The sequence below is a fragment of the Triturus cristatus genome, chromosome 4_2 (genome assembly GCF_964204655.1).
Source record: "Triturus cristatus chromosome 4_2, aTriCri1.1, whole genome shotgun sequence".
In the NCBI taxonomy this organism is placed as follows: domain Eukaryota; kingdom Metazoa; phylum Chordata; class Amphibia; order Caudata; family Salamandridae; genus Triturus; species Triturus cristatus.
In genome coordinates, this window is record NC_140586.1 from 52152753 (window position 1) to 52170570 (window position 17818).

General features: G+C 44.8%; 1 protein-coding gene across 4 annotated transcripts in view; it reads right to left on the bottom strand.

The window, feature by feature from the left end:
* MISP3 (MISP family member 3) overlaps positions 1-17818 on the bottom strand; it is an 83483-nt gene that overhangs the window by 13054 nt on the left and 52611 nt on the right. For 3 of the 4 annotated variants that reach the window (XM_085600443.1, XM_085600440.1, XM_085600439.1), the window contains exon 2: positions 4731-7782. In XM_085600443.1, the coding sequence (XP_085456569.1) occupies positions 4731-7515 (2785 nt within the window). In that variant the 5' untranslated portion in view covers positions 7516-7782. Of the gene's footprint in view, positions 1-4730; positions 7783-9826; positions 9984-17818 lie in introns of all 4 variants that reach the window. The other variant, XM_085600442.1, reaches the window with a different exon arrangement.

Below are 17818 nucleotides of genomic sequence, written 5' to 3' on the forward strand. Positions count from 1 at the left end.
GTAGAGAAAAAGGGGAGATGGAAGATTGAAGAAATAACAAGGGAGATAGACGAACAGTTAAAGTACGATGGGGAGCATAATTGATGAGGGGAGAGGGGGTAATCATGTAGACGTTATAGTAGGATTTGCAGGATTAAGAGAAAGAATAAGCAGGCAGAAGAAAGGATTAGTGAGGGGGAAAAGATGAGAAAAATTGTAGTATATAAGGAATAATGTGTTACAAAATGCACACTTTTTTCCCAATTTAAAAAAAAAAAGAGTGGCAAACCCCTCATACCTGCCATGCAGTGGCCATGGTCTCACACTTCCCTTCGCTCTATGTCTATGGAGTGAGGGGGCTTGTCTGACAAAGTTTGCTAGGGCTGCTTTTGGCTCTCAGTCCTGCCCTGCTGGTACCAGACGGGCTGCTTGTCCCCCCACCCATGGAAACCTTCTTTTGCAGTTGGCACATGAGGTAGTCTTGTAAGAGCACCATGGTGTAAAAGAAAACCGCGGGAATGCCTGTATGTCCCCTTCTAATGTCCTGCCATGGAAGCAGAGAGAGAAGATTTCCACTCCTCCCCAAGTTGCCATCTAAGTGGTACCCCTTTTACCATTTCATCATATTTATTCTGTTGGACCATCCTGGTACTTCAAGGCAGAAAGTCCATTCTTGGCATGGATTGCACTGCGAGGCAGTGTGAGGCTGTCTCATTTGTAAGTACTACTGCCCCTGTTTTTGCAGTGGCATTCATTGTGATCTTCTCTCGCGTCTTTCACGCCTCAAGATGCAATCTTTGAGGGACATTGACCTTCATGGAGGCTATGTAGGATGAATGTGTGGTAAATTATCATTACTCCACTTCATACCACTTCCAAACCAGTTGGCTGGCAGAGCGTTTCAACAAAATGCCGCAAAGCCTGATGGGTGAATTGGATAAACCACTGCGGTGAAGGTGGGGCATCATCCCATTATGTATGTTGTTGGTCTACCAAGAGAGAGCAGTGGGGTGCAACTCATTTTAACGTCAGTTTGGTCACCCTGTTTTGGCACTATAGTGAAAGAGGATTGAGAATAGAACGGATGACACCACACTCATAAAATGGTCAAATATGTGCTGATTCTCAGGAGGAGGATGGTCTAAATTAGGAATCAGGAAGTGAAGGATACATTTCATCCCATTCAAGAACTGCCGAAGGGCTATTATTACCACATGCCAAGCCTTCCTGATTACCTAGAGGCTCAGGAAGTTCTGGTCCTCGATCTGATAAGTGCTGGGGCCCTGAAAAGCAAATTAAACTGGTCATACCAGTCGACAAAGAGCAGAAGCAACATAAACAATTTGGTTGCCACTAGGGAACACACCAGGGTGTTAAATGGTAGGCAAATCAAGGTATATATCTAGAAGGAGTGCACAGCAGCAGTATCTGTGTGCACTGATCAGTCTGAGAAACTGAGTGAGCCTCTCCATAACAGCATGCTACATGGAGCCGAAAAGTTATAGAGGTGTGTAAAATTATGTTTTTTTTCTGGGAAATTTCACAAAATTTCACGAAAATACCTCCACTTACAAAAAAATGTTGCTTTTTTTCAAAATGTGGCTTGCTGGTATTTGACTTTTTCAGATGAAGACATAATTTGACTAAAGAAGTAATGAGATATCGACAGGAGACAGGTTTAAGTAGAAAATGTTTCTTAGCTAGTCTTTTTCAGCACGACCCACTCACCCAATACCCTCCTTTAGCCTCATTGCTGCAGGTGAAACCTTCCTCCTAGTTCTTACTTTCCCTAGTCTCAAGGTTGCTACCCTCAGAGATTACCTGAGAGAGGACCTGGGCCACAGCCCACAAGGCAACCACAGACAACGCAGTACCTAAGATGGACTCTCGCCTACCCTTCACTGTTGCTCATGGTCTGTGCCAACCGCAACTGCTTCTTGCCCTTACCCAGGTTTCATTCTGCCCCATCAATAAAAACTGGGACGCAAACCACTGCCCTCTTACGCCTCTTGGTCAACCTCCATACTACCAGGGGGAGCTATGGAGCGGAACACCCACTTCCTGCCTCTCCAGGGTCACACCTTACCTTCTTCATGGAACCACATCACTCTTTCCTGAGAGGCCAGGCTCTGAAGCCATCCTTACAGCACCTAAAAGAACCCTAGTTTGCATAGGGGCGCTAAATTACACTATGCTGCCATGCCACTATGGCTCCAGATCTTCACATGAAGGCCAAAAACCATGGGCTTTATTTACTAAAGTTTGCATTGGCGGGCGCATAACACAATGCAATAAAGCAAGTAGGCCTTTAAAAGGTAAGTAGATTGACACTAACTTTTGTGTTGCCTTTCAGCCTGCGAGCGCCCTTGCAAAACATTAATAAAAGAGGGTCCTTGCATCCACTCTCGGGCTTTCATTTTTACAAATTATAGTTATCAGGCATCTGATGACTACAATTTCCAGCAATACATTTTTTTAATAAACAACCAGGACAGGAAACACAGTGTTCCTCTCTACAGAGAGGCCATGTTCTACAGGAGGTTTGAGGCAAATTAAAAAATTGTTCAATCCACCCGTTCTCCCGAAAACCGATAATGTCAAAACATAGCGTTCACTGGTTAATATGTCGGATAATAATGGTTGAAATATTTTGTATAACTTGTGCAATTAACGTTCGTTTGAACAGCATGTAAAGACTGAGAGAGTAACCAAGAAGACGGACATGTCCTTTCTGTCCATGGGGGCTTTGCACCTGCCAGTCCAGGATATTTTACCCAATAGTTTGTTGCACTCTGGGACTTGTAGTTTTATAATTAACATAAAACTAGGCCCCAATTTTATAAACATTCTGTTGACTGAAATTTCAGGTCAAGCTGAAGGTGTCAAACATGAAATGGAGCCCTGTGACAAAAATGCATTCGGATTTCAGCAGGGCTGTGAGCTAAGTGAGTCGTGTCACCACAGCTGCCAGTGACACATTTCAATGGTTTCACCTTCAGAAAGATCTTGCTTTTGGTACCGGGACTTGTAGTATTGCATTTCCATATAGGCTGTACGGCTCCTCCTTGTGCCCACACAGATCCAGACAATGTATCTCAGTAGCCACTGAATACTGCATATACCATGCTGACACACCTAGGGGTGAGCAACACGTACATACCCCTCCGGAAGGTCTGCATCATTGGCTACTAGCCCCAAGTGATATGTTGCACATTTAGCCAGTCCTGTTTTTTGTCAATAGGTCTTTCCATGCTGGGGTATGAAACCTATACAGGTAACAGTGAAACTACATGTCCCATAATGCAACGAGCTGTTGGCTGAAACCCAGGGCTAGATGAAAGTCTGACATATAACATGGAACCGCTTGCCAGAACAGCAGATGGGATATTTACGAGCAATAAAAAGGAGATTAAATGCAGATGCTAGGAAGCAGAGGCCGATCTCAAAAACAGGAAGGATAGCGGGAGCTTGGGGCAGCTGTTAATAAGGAAGGAGAGGGGAAATGTCAGCGTGTAAACCTCCCGACATATTATTCGCACGTTGCATCATTCCCTCACCTGGCACCTTACTCCAGGACCAAGCCCACACCTTAAAGTATTGCACTCGCTTAGTCCTCGATTTATTTAGCTCCTCGTTCACAGAATCACTAATTAAGGTGCTCACACATGCACTCGTCCACCCATTCAGTTACGCTAAAACTCATACATACTCATTCAGTCACTCTCTTGTTCACTCAGGCATTCATTCACTCAGACATTCATGCCTACCTTCATACACTTGCTCACTAACTCAGTGACTGAATCGCAATCACATATGCTATCTCACTCACCCACTCATGCACATTTTCTCGCTCCCTTATCCACTTAGACATATACTGAATACCTCTCCTGCTCAGTGAGTACTCAGGCTCTCAGCCGCTTTCCTGCTTAGCCACTAACTCACCTAGGGGCATATCAACAAGGGCTTTATCTCTGCTTTTTTGGCTTTAAAAGCCAAAAAAGCAGAGATAAAACTAGCACCCTATCAACAACAGGGTGCTAACATGCAAATTGGCATGTTAGCACCCTTTTACTCTACGCTTCCCCTTGCATCTCTAATGAGATGCAAAGGAGGCGTTCCAGAGTAAAATATTAGGAGAATATTATCAAGAATATCGCTAACCCTGTTAGAGACAAAAAAGCAGCGCTAACCTCGGTTAACGCTGCTTTTTTACGTCTCGTATTTTCTTACTTAGCCATGATATCCTATGGAAGGAGGATATCATGGCTAAATTTGTCTGTCCCTATCAACAATCTAACGTGAGATTATCGCTGGGTTTCCAGCGATAATCTCACGTTAGCCACTTAGCGTGAGGATTTTTATCGCTATTGAGATAAGCGTTGCTAATAGCACGCTATCTCAGCGCTAAAAATCCACGCTAGCTGGCGATAATTGTCCTAGCGCTAAGTGCGCTTAGCGATAATTATCGCCGGTTGTTGTTGATATGCCCCTCAGTCTCTTACATTTCACTCATGCATGGAATCACTCGCTCTATCATCTCTTGTTTTTGTCACTCATACACTCCCTTTTTCACTCACTGAAGCATGCCCATACTCTTCTTCCAGTCTCTGACTGAATCACACACTCATTCACTGAGGCACCTACTCACCCAGGCATACTCGCACTGCCCACTTGCTCGTGCTCCCCGTCCTTCAGTCACTCGCCATGCTCCAGACTGCAGTGAGACTCGTTCTCACCTCACACATACCCACCTGCTTGTCCTGAGCTTGATTCGGGTTCAGCGAAGGGCTCATGGTCCGGACTGGGGGTGCCCTCAGTGACCTGCCCTCCATACAAGGTTCGCCGCAGCCTCCGCAGTTCACTCTCTCGCTCTTGCACCTCACGGATCTCCTGTTCCAGCAGTGACTGAGGGCTCTTGGACCTCAGTCGGAAGAAGGGGTTCTCTTGGACCATTTGATCCGCCCTGGGTGACGGGGGATTCAGTGAACTCCCAGTGGAGAGACTGGATGGGCCCAAATTGGCTGAGTTTTGGCTAGCGTTGTCTGAAATGCTGGCAATTCCATACTGAGTGCTGTTGAGCGAGTTTTGAGGCACATTGGTGGAACCTAAACGAGGGCCACTAGTGGAAACTGTGTGGGTCCCCGGCAGACCATTGGTCATTCTCTGGGACTCAATGGCCTGTGTGGGCCCCATGCTGCTTCCTTGCCCTTGGGTTTGGTGGTCCTTCCCTGAAGATGCTTGGTGCAGAAGCATATTGTAGTCCAAGATGATCACGTTGCTGCCGTTGGCCTCGGCATAGGAAGGGCCTTTCTTCTCCCAGTTGACCTGCTGTTGAACCATGGCCGCTGGAGCTACACCCTGGCGAGGTGTAGGCTCAGTCCCTCTGCCCGAAGCTCGGTTGGCTGGCTCGGCCTCCCCATATGATGGACGGTTGAGCTTCTTGAGCGAAGCTAGGTCCACAGCAGACGTTTCTGCCTTCTGCTCAAAGACCATCTTCTTCTGGTGAAGCTCCTGCGCTAGGCCACGGTCATAGGCACCCATCACCTTGCCAAGCTGCATCAGGTCCTCTTCCCGTTGACTCTCCAGGCGGATCTCGCGCTGCATCTGCGCACCAGCACGCTGGCGCTCCTTCTCCTTGGGTAGTAGTGTGTCAGCTGGCACCCGGTTTAGTATGGGCTTCATCTTCACCTCTACGTACTGTTGGTGGTCGGCTGTTGGGTTCATGCCACGCTCCTTGCGTAGCATCTCCTCACGCTCAGCATGGCGGCGGATCTCCCGCTCAATGGGTGTCTCGTTGGATGGTTCAACATCCATCTCCAGGGTGCTTCCAGGTGAGAAGTCTGCTGACACCCCACTGTCGCTCATGTTGTCGTCTTGTTCCACCTCCATTGGACCTTTCGTTTTGTGACTGGCAAGTACCTGGGCTACAGATGAAGCAGCAGGGACCTTAGGATTGGTGGGAGCGGTGGCGTCCTCAGCGGTGGCGCAAGCAGTTATGGTCTCAGCTTTACCAGAAGAGTCAGCATTAATAAACTCACCAGTGGGTGGGACTGAGATGCCTGAAGATGCTGAGGGACCAGAGGTGTCCTGTAGGGTGGCTGCAGGAGTGATTTCCTGGCTTGTGTTTATTGTTCCCAAGCTCTGGCCTGTATTGGTAGGTTCACTGCCTGCCTTTGTCAATTCAGCCCCTATCTCTTGACTTGGGGTCGTTCGTTCCCCGACCTCTTGTGGTTTTGCGTGGTTTTCGATCTCGTGGTTTGTTGTTGTAACGCTGATCTCTTGGCTTGTTGTCGTTGGTGCTCCAGGCTCGTGTCTTTCTGCTGGAGTTCCGCTCTCCGGACTTGCCGCCGCCGCTTCCTTCTCTCGGTCTGCCGCTGGAGGCCCGGCTTCTTGGCTCGCTGCTGGTGCTCCGTGGGCCGCCTCCGGTGCCCTCTCTGGCTGCCGGCTCTGATTTGCGGGCTCTGCCGGCGGTCCTCGCCCTAGCAGCTGGGATTCCTGTGGGCTGGCCGGTCGCGCCACCACGCCCTGCTCTCTATTATCTTGCCTCGCTCCACCTGTTGAACTAACATCCAGCCCTGCTGTCACCGCGCCACCCCGAGCCCCGTCATCGCTGCCAGGTAGTGTGGTGCATGTTGTTGCCCCGGGAGACGGGGCCTGTGCACTCGAGGGAAAGGCCGTGCCCTCCCCCTGCTGGAGACACGGTGCATCAGCTGGACTCGCCTCTGTGTGCAAGGCGGCTTCGCCCTGGGCACTCCCAGCCGTGTCGTCCTCAGTGACCCCAGGGCACATGTGGCTGGTATCCGAAGACACCTCACGCTGTGTGTCGTCATAGCAGCTAATGAGGGAATTTCGGAGTTGGGTGATGTCACTTGAATCGATGCTTTCATATGAGTGCCCCCTTTCGATGTTGTCATGGGAAGGGATGCTTGAGGCCACATGTCCATCTCGCTGTGTGTCGTCATGGGACCCGGTGCTTGGATTCGGAAGTTCTTGTTGTGTGGCGTCGTAGCAGCCAGGGCTTGCATGTGGGTGAACTTCTGTTTGCGTGTCGTCAAGGGACGCTGTGTTTGATTCTTGGGGTATCTCTTGTGTGTTGTCATAGCAGCCAAAGCTTGCAACCGGGTGCCCCTCCCGTTTGGTGCCATCCTGATGTTCGTGTGTAGCATGTGGGGGTCCCTCTCGATGGGTATCATCTTGGGATGTGTGGTTAGGGTCTTGGTTCCCCTCCCCAGCATCACAGGAGTTGTCTGGGCCTCCAAAATGTTCTCCAAGGTATCGTGCCCCCTCCGATCCACAGATGACCCCAGGTAGGGTCTTTTCCTGGCCTCCAGAGCATAGAGTCTTGGACAGGGTACCTCTGGGCTCACTTTCTGCCCCTGCCTGTTCAGGGGCCATACTCTCAGCAAAGGTTTCCTTCTTGGGGAAGTGGCTGGCATGGCCTGCTGAGGGCATCTCGCCAGAACATATTTCTTGTATTGGGTGTGTGTCCATGCTAGCAGTGTCAGAGTTGGACGTCTGCGCAGTTAATGAGGCCATTGGAGAGCCAAAGGGGGTGACAGGTGGCTCAGACAGGCAACAGGCAGGCACTTGGGGTCACAGGCACTTGGCAGGTGGTACTGGCAGGTGACCGTTGTCTCAGACAGGAAGAAGGGGGTGCCTGGCGAAACAGATGGGTGACAGGCGGGCAACAGGTACCTCAGGCAGGTGACAGGTGTCAGACGCAGGTGAGAAGTGACTCCGATGGATAACAGGTAAGCCGGTCAGGTTTAAGGTGAATCCAGCAGGCGACAAGTGGAAGAAGGGCTGAAATGAGAAGATTAATACAATGAGAGATTGAAAACCATGAGATGGCGAGCACAGGGCGTGGTATGGCTCAGTGCTAATACTTTAGGGCCCACCTCAAATTAGGACATAGAGAGTCTTCAGAAGGCAAGACAGAGGGCAGAGGAGTCATTCGAGGCTCGAGACAAAGGAAAGCGAGGACCTTCAGGAATCAAGCCAGAGCCTAGAAGGGTCTCCCTCAGATTACAACAGGGGCCATCAGGGTGCCTCAGAATCAAGACAGAAGGCAGCATGCTTTTTTTCAGAAAAGTCCAACATAAATGCAACACAATCAACTGGTTCTTCACAGGAAAACAAGATCAGGCTTCAAGTAGGAATCGAGCTACGATCCTGCCCCCATCCCAACACAACAACCTCAAGCAGACCACCTTCCAACCTCTTCCAGGCGCTGGCATTGGTACATGCTTCAAGGCAGCAACCTACCGTCATCGATAGGAAAGGCCCTCCTGGAGAAGCACAGCCACCTATAACATTGCCAGCTCCTCCCTCACCCAGGACGTTGTCCCAACACTCTCAAAGCTGGACCTGACCCGACTGCTCCAGAAGAAACCAACGTTGGACCTTGACAACCTCATCAACTACAGGCGTGATATGCACCAGTCGTTCATCAGAAAGGAAATCGAGAAAACTGGGTCCACCCTGCTGCAGATAAAACAACCTCTAAGCGCCTCCTGCTTGTAGTGACCACCTCACCACAAGTCATTACAATTCCTGATCGTTTCACCTGCAAATCATTGCTTTTCAGTGTGGGTCCATCTTAACAGAAGCAAAACAAGACTACAGCACCCACAATGCATTATGATGTTTCAAGACTGAAAGCAACGCGGTAATGACCTGGAAGGAGGTGGCCACCCTACTCCTGCACTACAATGTAGGTTGATGTCTCCGACAGAACTGAATTGGAAGCTCGTATCTGAAACTAAACCCATCAAATCTGCATGCCTCCTCTTAACAAATGTCAACAGACAAACCCACATCCGTCCAGGACTGCCTAGAGGGCATGCCACTGGAACATGGATCCGCATGAAGTTTGGGTCGGTGACAGATTTCCAAGACACCCACTTCAGAACAATTGACATATAATGACTCCAAATGGAACTCATTTAAATAGTGCACATACCGAAATTCTGCCTTGGCCCTGGCCCTCTTGAACCTAATCTGGGCGCCAAAAGCTAAATAGATTCACACCTAAGCTCACCGGTGGTGATAAATAACTTGCTTTCACCTTCTACATCAGAAAATAAAGGCAACATGGTACAAGCAGTCACTAATGAAAAAAATTAACCACCCTACCACTAATGAAAAAAAAAAGAACCCTCTACCACCCTAAAGTCAACTTCACAGCTACACCCATAGCCCTAGTTTCTAGGGTTTCTAAAAGAAGGTTCAGAGGGTCTCTTCCTGGACAAAAATGCCTTAAATCAGTTTTGAGAGAGGCTGTTCTCGAGGTATTGAACCTTTTATACCTCATTTTTTATGCACTGCTTCTATGTGAGACGTGCCTCCTCCATTTTATTTATTCAAAGAAATCCTTCTTCATGCTGGATGCTAATTTTCAAAAATCATTCTTTATTGATATATTTTCTTATAAATCCAATATCCAGAGTATAAAACCAAATTCATGAAAAGATCCTGCACAGCCGACACGTGTTTCGCCCTACAATGTCAGTCAGACCAAGGCTTTTTCAAGGCTTTCATAACAGCGATATCATCATGTTCTAGTCATATCTGTTGATTCACGATATCATCTCCATTCAAATTTAGATGCGGTCTGTACAGTGGCAATAATAGTGTGTACGTTCACGAGCAGTATATACTGGATTTTATACTCTGGATATTGGATTTATAAGAAAATATATCAATAGAGAATGATTTTTGAAAATTACCATATAGCATGAGGAATGATTTCTTTGAATAAATAAAATGGAGGAGGCACGTCTCACATAGAAGCAGTACACCCTTAGCCCTAGTCTGCTTGCAGAGAATGAACGCAACACCCAAGTACCTTTCTCTCTGGCCCGATACAGAGCATCCACTGCCTGTCTTGTGTGCCTACTCTCACCCCGTAGAGTCTGCGCTGGCTGAACCTGAAAAGCACATCATCTTCACAACCTGCTGCATCACCTACAAATCAGCAGGTATTAGCACCTCAGCATGCCTGGCTGAAAAATAAAACAATACAAGCAGTCAGTATAACACAAGGACCAAGGACTTTGCTAAGCTTGAAATAAAGAAGTGCAAACAAGAAAAAAACAGTACAGGCAAAACCATTAGGACTGGTGTTGGCTAACAGATTAGATTTGTCAATGCTTGTTTTGTCATAATTTTTTGTGAAACTGTATTACTGGGGGAGATGCTAGCCCTCGTCAATTTTAAGAAAACATTGACTAAAAGCAAAAATATTTTTTGGTCTCAAAAAGCATACATTTTTTGGGAGACTTTTATAAAACGCGAACGCAACCCAAAGGTATCAGAGCGCTTTACATGAGCACCAGTTGCCTAACAGATGGACACATTATTTTTTTTAGGCAACAGGGAGATTATGTGATTTGCCCAGAATCACAGGACGTTGAGCATCCCTGCCGCGACTCGAACGCGGCTCCCCAGCTTCATGTTGACTGCTCTAGCCATTAGGCCACATTGACATAGTAATCTCTGGACCTGAGGGGACTACTTTCTGTAGGGAATCTGCTCCTTGTGAAAGAGCAGAATGCTGTCACTGAGGAGAGGATGTGACGTAACAGCCTGAGTGCCAACTTCAGAGCCAGTGGGAACCAGGTTCGAGTCTCGGTGCCTGTGTCAACATCCTGTGATTCTGGGAAAATCACTTAATCTCTCTGTGCACAAATCCTGGATTTATTTATTTTATTTACTCACAGTGAAGGTAGCCAATAGGTGACATGGGCTGACTAGATGCCCCATGCTGTCAACTGTAGTGGTTGAATGGAAAACGTGAATGACACATAAACACACCATGGATGAAAAGAGCTGCCTGAAAATCTCTATCGGTTGGTTTTACAATATATATATATATATATATATATATATATATATATATATATATATATAGTGAAAAAACCATAGGTTTCACACACGTTATAGTTAGCGGACATTTTACTCATAAAAAACCAATGAAATTCCCCCGTTATAGTTAGTGCAGGCAACTATAACTCACGCGACCGCAATCCTCTGCTAATGACATATGTGTCTTTATGAAAAAAAAATATTTGTAATATATGTATAGCTAAAATTTAATGGAAGAAGACATGGGCAAATAAGTGTCTAAATACAGTATTAGCATCAGCAGAGGATTGCGGTCGCCTTTTGCACACGGGGGGGGGGGGAATGTGGATTTTGTTTTATTTTATTTAATTTTTTACCGTAGGCGTACGGTAAGCGTAATCGGCGTTTTTTCGAAAAAAAAACATATAAATTTTTTGGCCTTGGAGGGCCTTCTGGCAAACCATAACCAAGGCTGGGTGGTTAGGAGCTGTCTAGCCTGCCCCCTTTTTATGATATCCAACTTTGTTTTTCCTCCACCCCTCCGAGTGCGAGAGAGAAAATGGCGGCCGACACTTCCTGGTTTCGACCGATTCGAATGTTTACTAAGATCTATCAGCCAATCAGAATCGCGCTCGCGCACGGCACCGTACGCGTACGGTAAGCTTACGGTGCGCGCTCGGAGCGCGCTTACAGATATATATGTTGATTTAAATGCTATTTTCTCAGGAACTACTGAACAGATTTACACCAGACCTACAAAAGGCACTTTCGGGCTGTAGCTGTGTCTAAAGGTCCTATGGAAAAATGCAGGGGGGAAAACGCGTTTTGGGACCCCCCTTTTTTCTCAGCCCCCGCTTGACGAATCCCCCCGAGACTTTCAGGGTAGGAGCGGAGCGTAGCGCCCCATTAGTTTTGAAAATTTCGCGAGGATTCGTCGACCGGCGCCAAAGTTATTCCAAATAGAATGTTGCGGATTTCCTATGGAAACAGGGTCCTAACTATAACTACCTACTGGCGACCGCCAGTAGGTAATATATATATATATATATATATATATATATATGTATTAATATAGATAGATAGATAGATAGATAGATAGATAGATAGGGGGAACAACCTTTACAACGCAACTTTTACAACGCACTACACTTACAACGCATTTTTTACAACGCAAAATCCATTACAACGCATTCCATTACAACGCATGACACTACAACGCATTTTTAAAAAACTACCTTTACAACGCATTCCATTACAACGCATACTACCTTTACAACGCATACCATTACAACGCATAATATTACACTACACTATCCAACACTTACTCTACTGTTGCACCCCCTGGAGTTAGAATAGTAATTTTTACCCCTATACTATCCAACACTTACCCTACTGTTGCACCCCCTGGAGTTAGAATAGTAATTTTTACCCCTATACTATCCAACACTTACCCTACTGTTGCACCCCCTGGAGTTAGAATAGTAATTTTTACCCCTATACTATCCAACACTTACCCTACTGTTGCACCCCCTGGAGTTAGAATAGTAATTTTTACCCCTATACTATCCAACACTTACCCTACTGTTGCACCCCCTGGAGTTAGAATAGTAATTGTTACCACTATACTATCCAACACTTACCCTACTGTTGCACCCCCTGGAGTTAGAATAGTAATTTTACCCCTATACTATCCAACACTTACCCTACTGTTGCACCCCCTGGAGTTAGAATAGTAATTTTTACCCCTATACTATCCAACACTTACCCTACTGTTGCACCCCCTGGAGTTAGAATAGTAATTTTTACCCCTATACTATCCAACACTTACCCTACTGTTGCACCCCCTGGAGTTAGAATAGTAATTTTTACCCCTATACTATCCAACACTTACCCTACTGTTGCACCCCCTGGAGTTAGAAAAGTAATTTTTACCCCTATACTATCTAATGCTTACCTTAAATGCAATTTAATATTATGCGATGTAATGGTATGTGTTGTAAAGGTAGTATGCGTTGTAATGGAATGCGTTTTAAAGGTAGTTTTTAAAAATGCGTTGTAGTGTCATGCGTTGTAATGCAATGCGTTGTAATGGATTTTGCGTTGTAAAAAATGCGTTGTAAGTGCATGCGTTGTAAAAGTGTGCGTTGTAACGACATACATCCGATAGATAGATAGATAGATCGGGACCATATTTAATTTAAACGGCGCTCCTTTTCCAAGGGACTATACTATGTGCAACCAAGTCAAATTTTGGGAAATTCTATATAACTGTGTAAAATAACTGATATAATATTGAGTGGGCAAGAGGTAGGTGGTTTATAGTCTATTTATTTACAGCATATTTTGCACTCTTTTTGATTGATGGGTATCCATAATCTTTGCACTAAGCACTAGCACTTTGTTCTGTACGTGGTTCTGGGTTTTGTACATGATGGCATGTATATTTAGTGAGTGACAGACGTTTTGATAATAAGATTATACAAAGTTGATTTTAAGTTAGAATTATAAACATGGCACTTTAGAGATACCTAGGCACTAGCACTTTAGTCCATGAGCCCTCCAGTATTGGTTAAACCCATTACCCTTAAGAAATTTGTCTTATCATTTGCACTTTATATCATCACTATCTGCCACAAATTGTAAGTTCTAAAGGGTTAATCCGTTTGGATAGATATGCACTTGCACTTTACTTTGTGAGGCACCATTGATATTGCGGGGTGATCAGAAAAGATTTTTTTGAGTGCCTCTGTATGAGTGAAAACATTCTTTCCACTTTTGATATTTATCTCCGGTCCGCATTTTAGTTGGTAGATGCAAGACTTTGCAAATTTCACACTTGTGAAAAGTAACTGAAGAGGCAGTAATGATCAAAAGCATTTAATAGACTGTTTGTGGCAATCAAATATTAAGCTTTGATGTACAATGGATTTAATCATGGACTCGCTTTTCAAATGCAGTGCAAGTGGTTGTCTCGATATGACACGAGCAACTGATAGAAAGAAAAGGATTATATATAAATGAGAAACAAAAAAAGCAAAAAGATGTAAAAACAGTAAAAATGTAACATTTAAAAGGCTTGAAAAGAAACAGTAATGTTATTGATTTGTTGAATGTATGCAGTGATACACATTACGCTCTTTTAGTATGCTGCTTCTGTCTATGACACCATGTGACCCAGTACTCCCTATGAAGGGAGGAGAAAATTTGAGCTCTTTGTGTGAGCAAGGCAGATGATCCTGTCGAAACAAAAGAAACTTGAATTAACTTGAGTCAGCAGTGTCGGTGTCCGGTTTCTTCAGAGGACCCGGTGGTGGTTTGGATATCTATCTATCTATCTATCTATCTATCTATCTATCTATCTATCTATCTATCTATCTATCTATCTATCTATCTATCTATCTATCTATCTATCTATCTATCTATCTATCTATCTATCTATCTATCTATCTATCTATCTATCTATCTATCTATCTATCTATCTATCTATCTATCTATCTATCTATCTATCTCTATATATATATATATTCACTTAAAAAACCATAGGTTTCACACACATTATAGTTAGGAATTAGCATTTAAAAAACCTTGCAAATTCACTTAAAAAACCATAGGTTTAACACATGTTATAGTTAGCTGGACATTTCACTCGTAAAAAACCATTGAAATTCCCCCGTTATAGTTAGTTCAGATAACTATAACTCGCGCGCCCGCAATCCACTGCTCATGACGTCACATATTACATCACTCATTACATGGTCAGTGGCATCACTGATGACATCATCCTTGTGATAGAGTGGCGGTCGCGCGAGTTATAGTTATCTGAACTAACTATAACGGGGGAATTTCAATGGTTTTTTACGAGTGAAATGTCCAGCTAACTATAACATGTGTGAAACCTATGGTTTTTTAAGTGAATTTGCAAGGTTTTTTAAATGCTAATTCCTAACTATAACGTGTGTGAAACCTATGGTTTCTTAAGTGAATTTGTAAGGTTTTTTAAATGCTAAGTTATGTATGTTTTATTATATTTTTTATATATTTATTTTACAAAAAACTACCTATGTATATAGTTATAGATTTACTGTATCCTGTAATATGGAATGGCTCGTTGAAAATGTTTATTTTTTTAAGGTTTTTCACCGTGCGCGCACGGTGCATGCATGGTGCGCGCACCCTGCGATTTTTTGAAAAAAAAATAAAATGTTTTTTTCATCCTTCGGGGTCAAAGGCTAGGGGTCAGGAACTCTCTACCCTGCCCCCTTTTCACGTTCTCCACCTTTCTTTTTCACTGTCACACACAAAACACAGAAAATGGCGGCCGACACTTCCTGATTTCGACCGATTCGAACGTTGACTGACATGTAACCACCAATCAGAATTACGCTCGCGCACGTTAGGGTGCGCGCACGGTGTGCGCACGGTGCGCGCTTATAGATATTTATGTACTTTTAACTGCAATTTTCTCAGGAACTACTGAACAGATTGACACCATATATGCAAAAGGCACATGCCTGACCTGAGGACTACCTCTTTGCCAAATTTCAAGTAATTCTGTTCAGCCTTCGGGCTGTACCATCGACTAAAGGTCCTATGGGAAAATGCATGGGGAAAACGCATTTGGGACCCCCCTTTTTTCTCAGCCCCCGCTTTACGAATCACCCCGAGACTTTCAGGGTAGGAGCTGAGCGGAGCGCCCCATTAGTTTTGAAAATTTCGCGAGGATTCGTCAACCGACGCCAAAGTTATTCAAAATAGAATTTTCAGATTTCCTATGGAAACTCGGTCCTAACTATAACTATCTACTGGCGACTGCCAGTAGATAATATATATATATATATATTCACAGAAAAAAACATAGGTTTCAGGGGTGTTATAGTTAGCTGTCCATTTCACTCGTACAAAACCATAGAAGTCCTCCGTTATAGTTAGTTCTGCTAACTATAACTCGCGCGCCCGCAATGCACTGCTGATGATGTCACATATTGCATCATTCATGACATGTCATTTGAGATGTTATCAGTGATGTCATCAGTGATGTCACTGACCATGTCATGAATGATGCAATATGTGACATCATCAGCAGTGCATTGCGGGCGCGCGAGTTATAGTTAGCAGAACTAACTATAACGGAGGAATTTCTATGGTTTTGTACGAGTGAAATGGCCAGCTAACTATAACACCCCTTAAACCTATGGTTTATTCTGTGAATTTCTAAGGTTTTTAAATGCTAATTTCTAACTATAACGTCTCTGAAACCTATGGTTTTTTCAGTGAATTTCAAAGCTTTTTTAAATGCTAATTTCTAACTATAACGTCTCTAAAACCTATTTATTTTTCCAGTGAATTTGAAAGCTTTTTTAAATGCTAATTTGTAAGTGTGATAGTAGTTATACCTATTTTTTTTGGTACTGATTTTCTACAGTTTTTTAACTGTTTATTTATTAATATTTTATTCATTAAATAACATTATATATTTTTCAGAAAATTGCAAAAAAAGATTTTTTTTAATTCAAACTGAAATATTGATTAATTTTCTTGTTTTCATTTTGTATTTTAATATATTTATATTATTTTAATTTATTTTTTTTAAATAAAATTTTTTTCCGGAGTCGCGCACTCAAAGCGTACACATCACGGTGGGTGTGCGCATTCTAGCCGCCATTTTAGAAAAGTCGTGAAGGATCCGCGTACGGTGTGCGACGGCTGCGTGTTTTTCAGTTACATCATATACATTTAATATTACGTGATGTGCGCGATTGGCATGCGACCAGTCTGCGACTCCTGCTCCCGCGCATTTGCAACACATGCCCATTACTGTACGAGATGGTTGCGCAGGTGCGGGTCCCGCATGACGTCATATACGTGCTGGGGCGCGTTGTGTGCGCGACTCCCGCAAAAACATTGTATGCTCCAAAATTATATGCATGTGTCTTTAACATACATATTAGGGCAAGAGATTATCTAAGATATTCATAAAAATAATATATTTGTACTTATAATAAACTTATGTTATTTTTAAAATATATTTTCGCGAAGTCGGGTGTGTGCATCATGAGTGCAGAGAACCAGGTCAGCAGAGCTGCTGTAGAGCCAGAGAAACCAGGTCAGCAGAGCCGTTGTAGAGCCAGAGAACCAGGTCAGCAGAGGTGCTCTAGAGCTTAAGAAGCAGGTCAGCAGAGCTGCTCTAGAACCAGAGACCCAGGTCAGCAGAGCTGCTCTAGAGCCAGCGACCCAGTCAGCAGAGCTGCTCTAGAGGCCGAGAACCAGGTCAGCAGAGCTGCTGTAGAGCCAGAGAAACCAGGTCAGCAGAGCCGCTTTAGAGGGAGAGAACCAGGTCAGCAGAACTGCTTTAGAGCCATAGAACCAGGTCAGCAGAGCTGCTCTAGAGCCAGAGAACCAGGTCAGCAGAGCTGCTTTAGAGCCATAGAACCAGGTCAGCAGAGCTGCTCTAGAGGCAGAGAACCAGGTCAGCAGAACTGCTTTAGAGCCAGAGAACCAGGTGAGCAGAGCTCTTTAGAGGGAGAGAACCAGGTCAGCAGAGCTGCTTTAGAGCCAGAGAACCAGGTCAGCAGAGCTGCTCTAGAGCCAGAGAACCAGGTCAGCAGAGCTGCTTTAGAGCCAGAGAACCAGGTCAGTAGAGCTGATTTAGAGGGAGAGAACCAGGTCAGCAGACCTGCTTTAGAGCCATAGAACCAGGTCAGCAGAGCTGCTCTAGAGGCAGAGAACCAGGTCAGTAGAGCTGATTTAGAGGGAGAGAACCATGTAAGCAGAGCTGCTTTAGAGCCAGAGAACCAGGTCAGCAGAGCTGCTCTAGAGCCAGAGAACCAGGTCAGCAGAGCTGCTTTAGAGGGAGAGAACCAGGTCAGCAAAGCTACTTTAGAGCCAGAGAACCCGGTCAGCAGAGCTGCTGTAGCTGACACTGACTGACTGACACTGACTGATTGACACTGACTGACACTGATTGACTGACACTGACTGACACTAACACTGACTG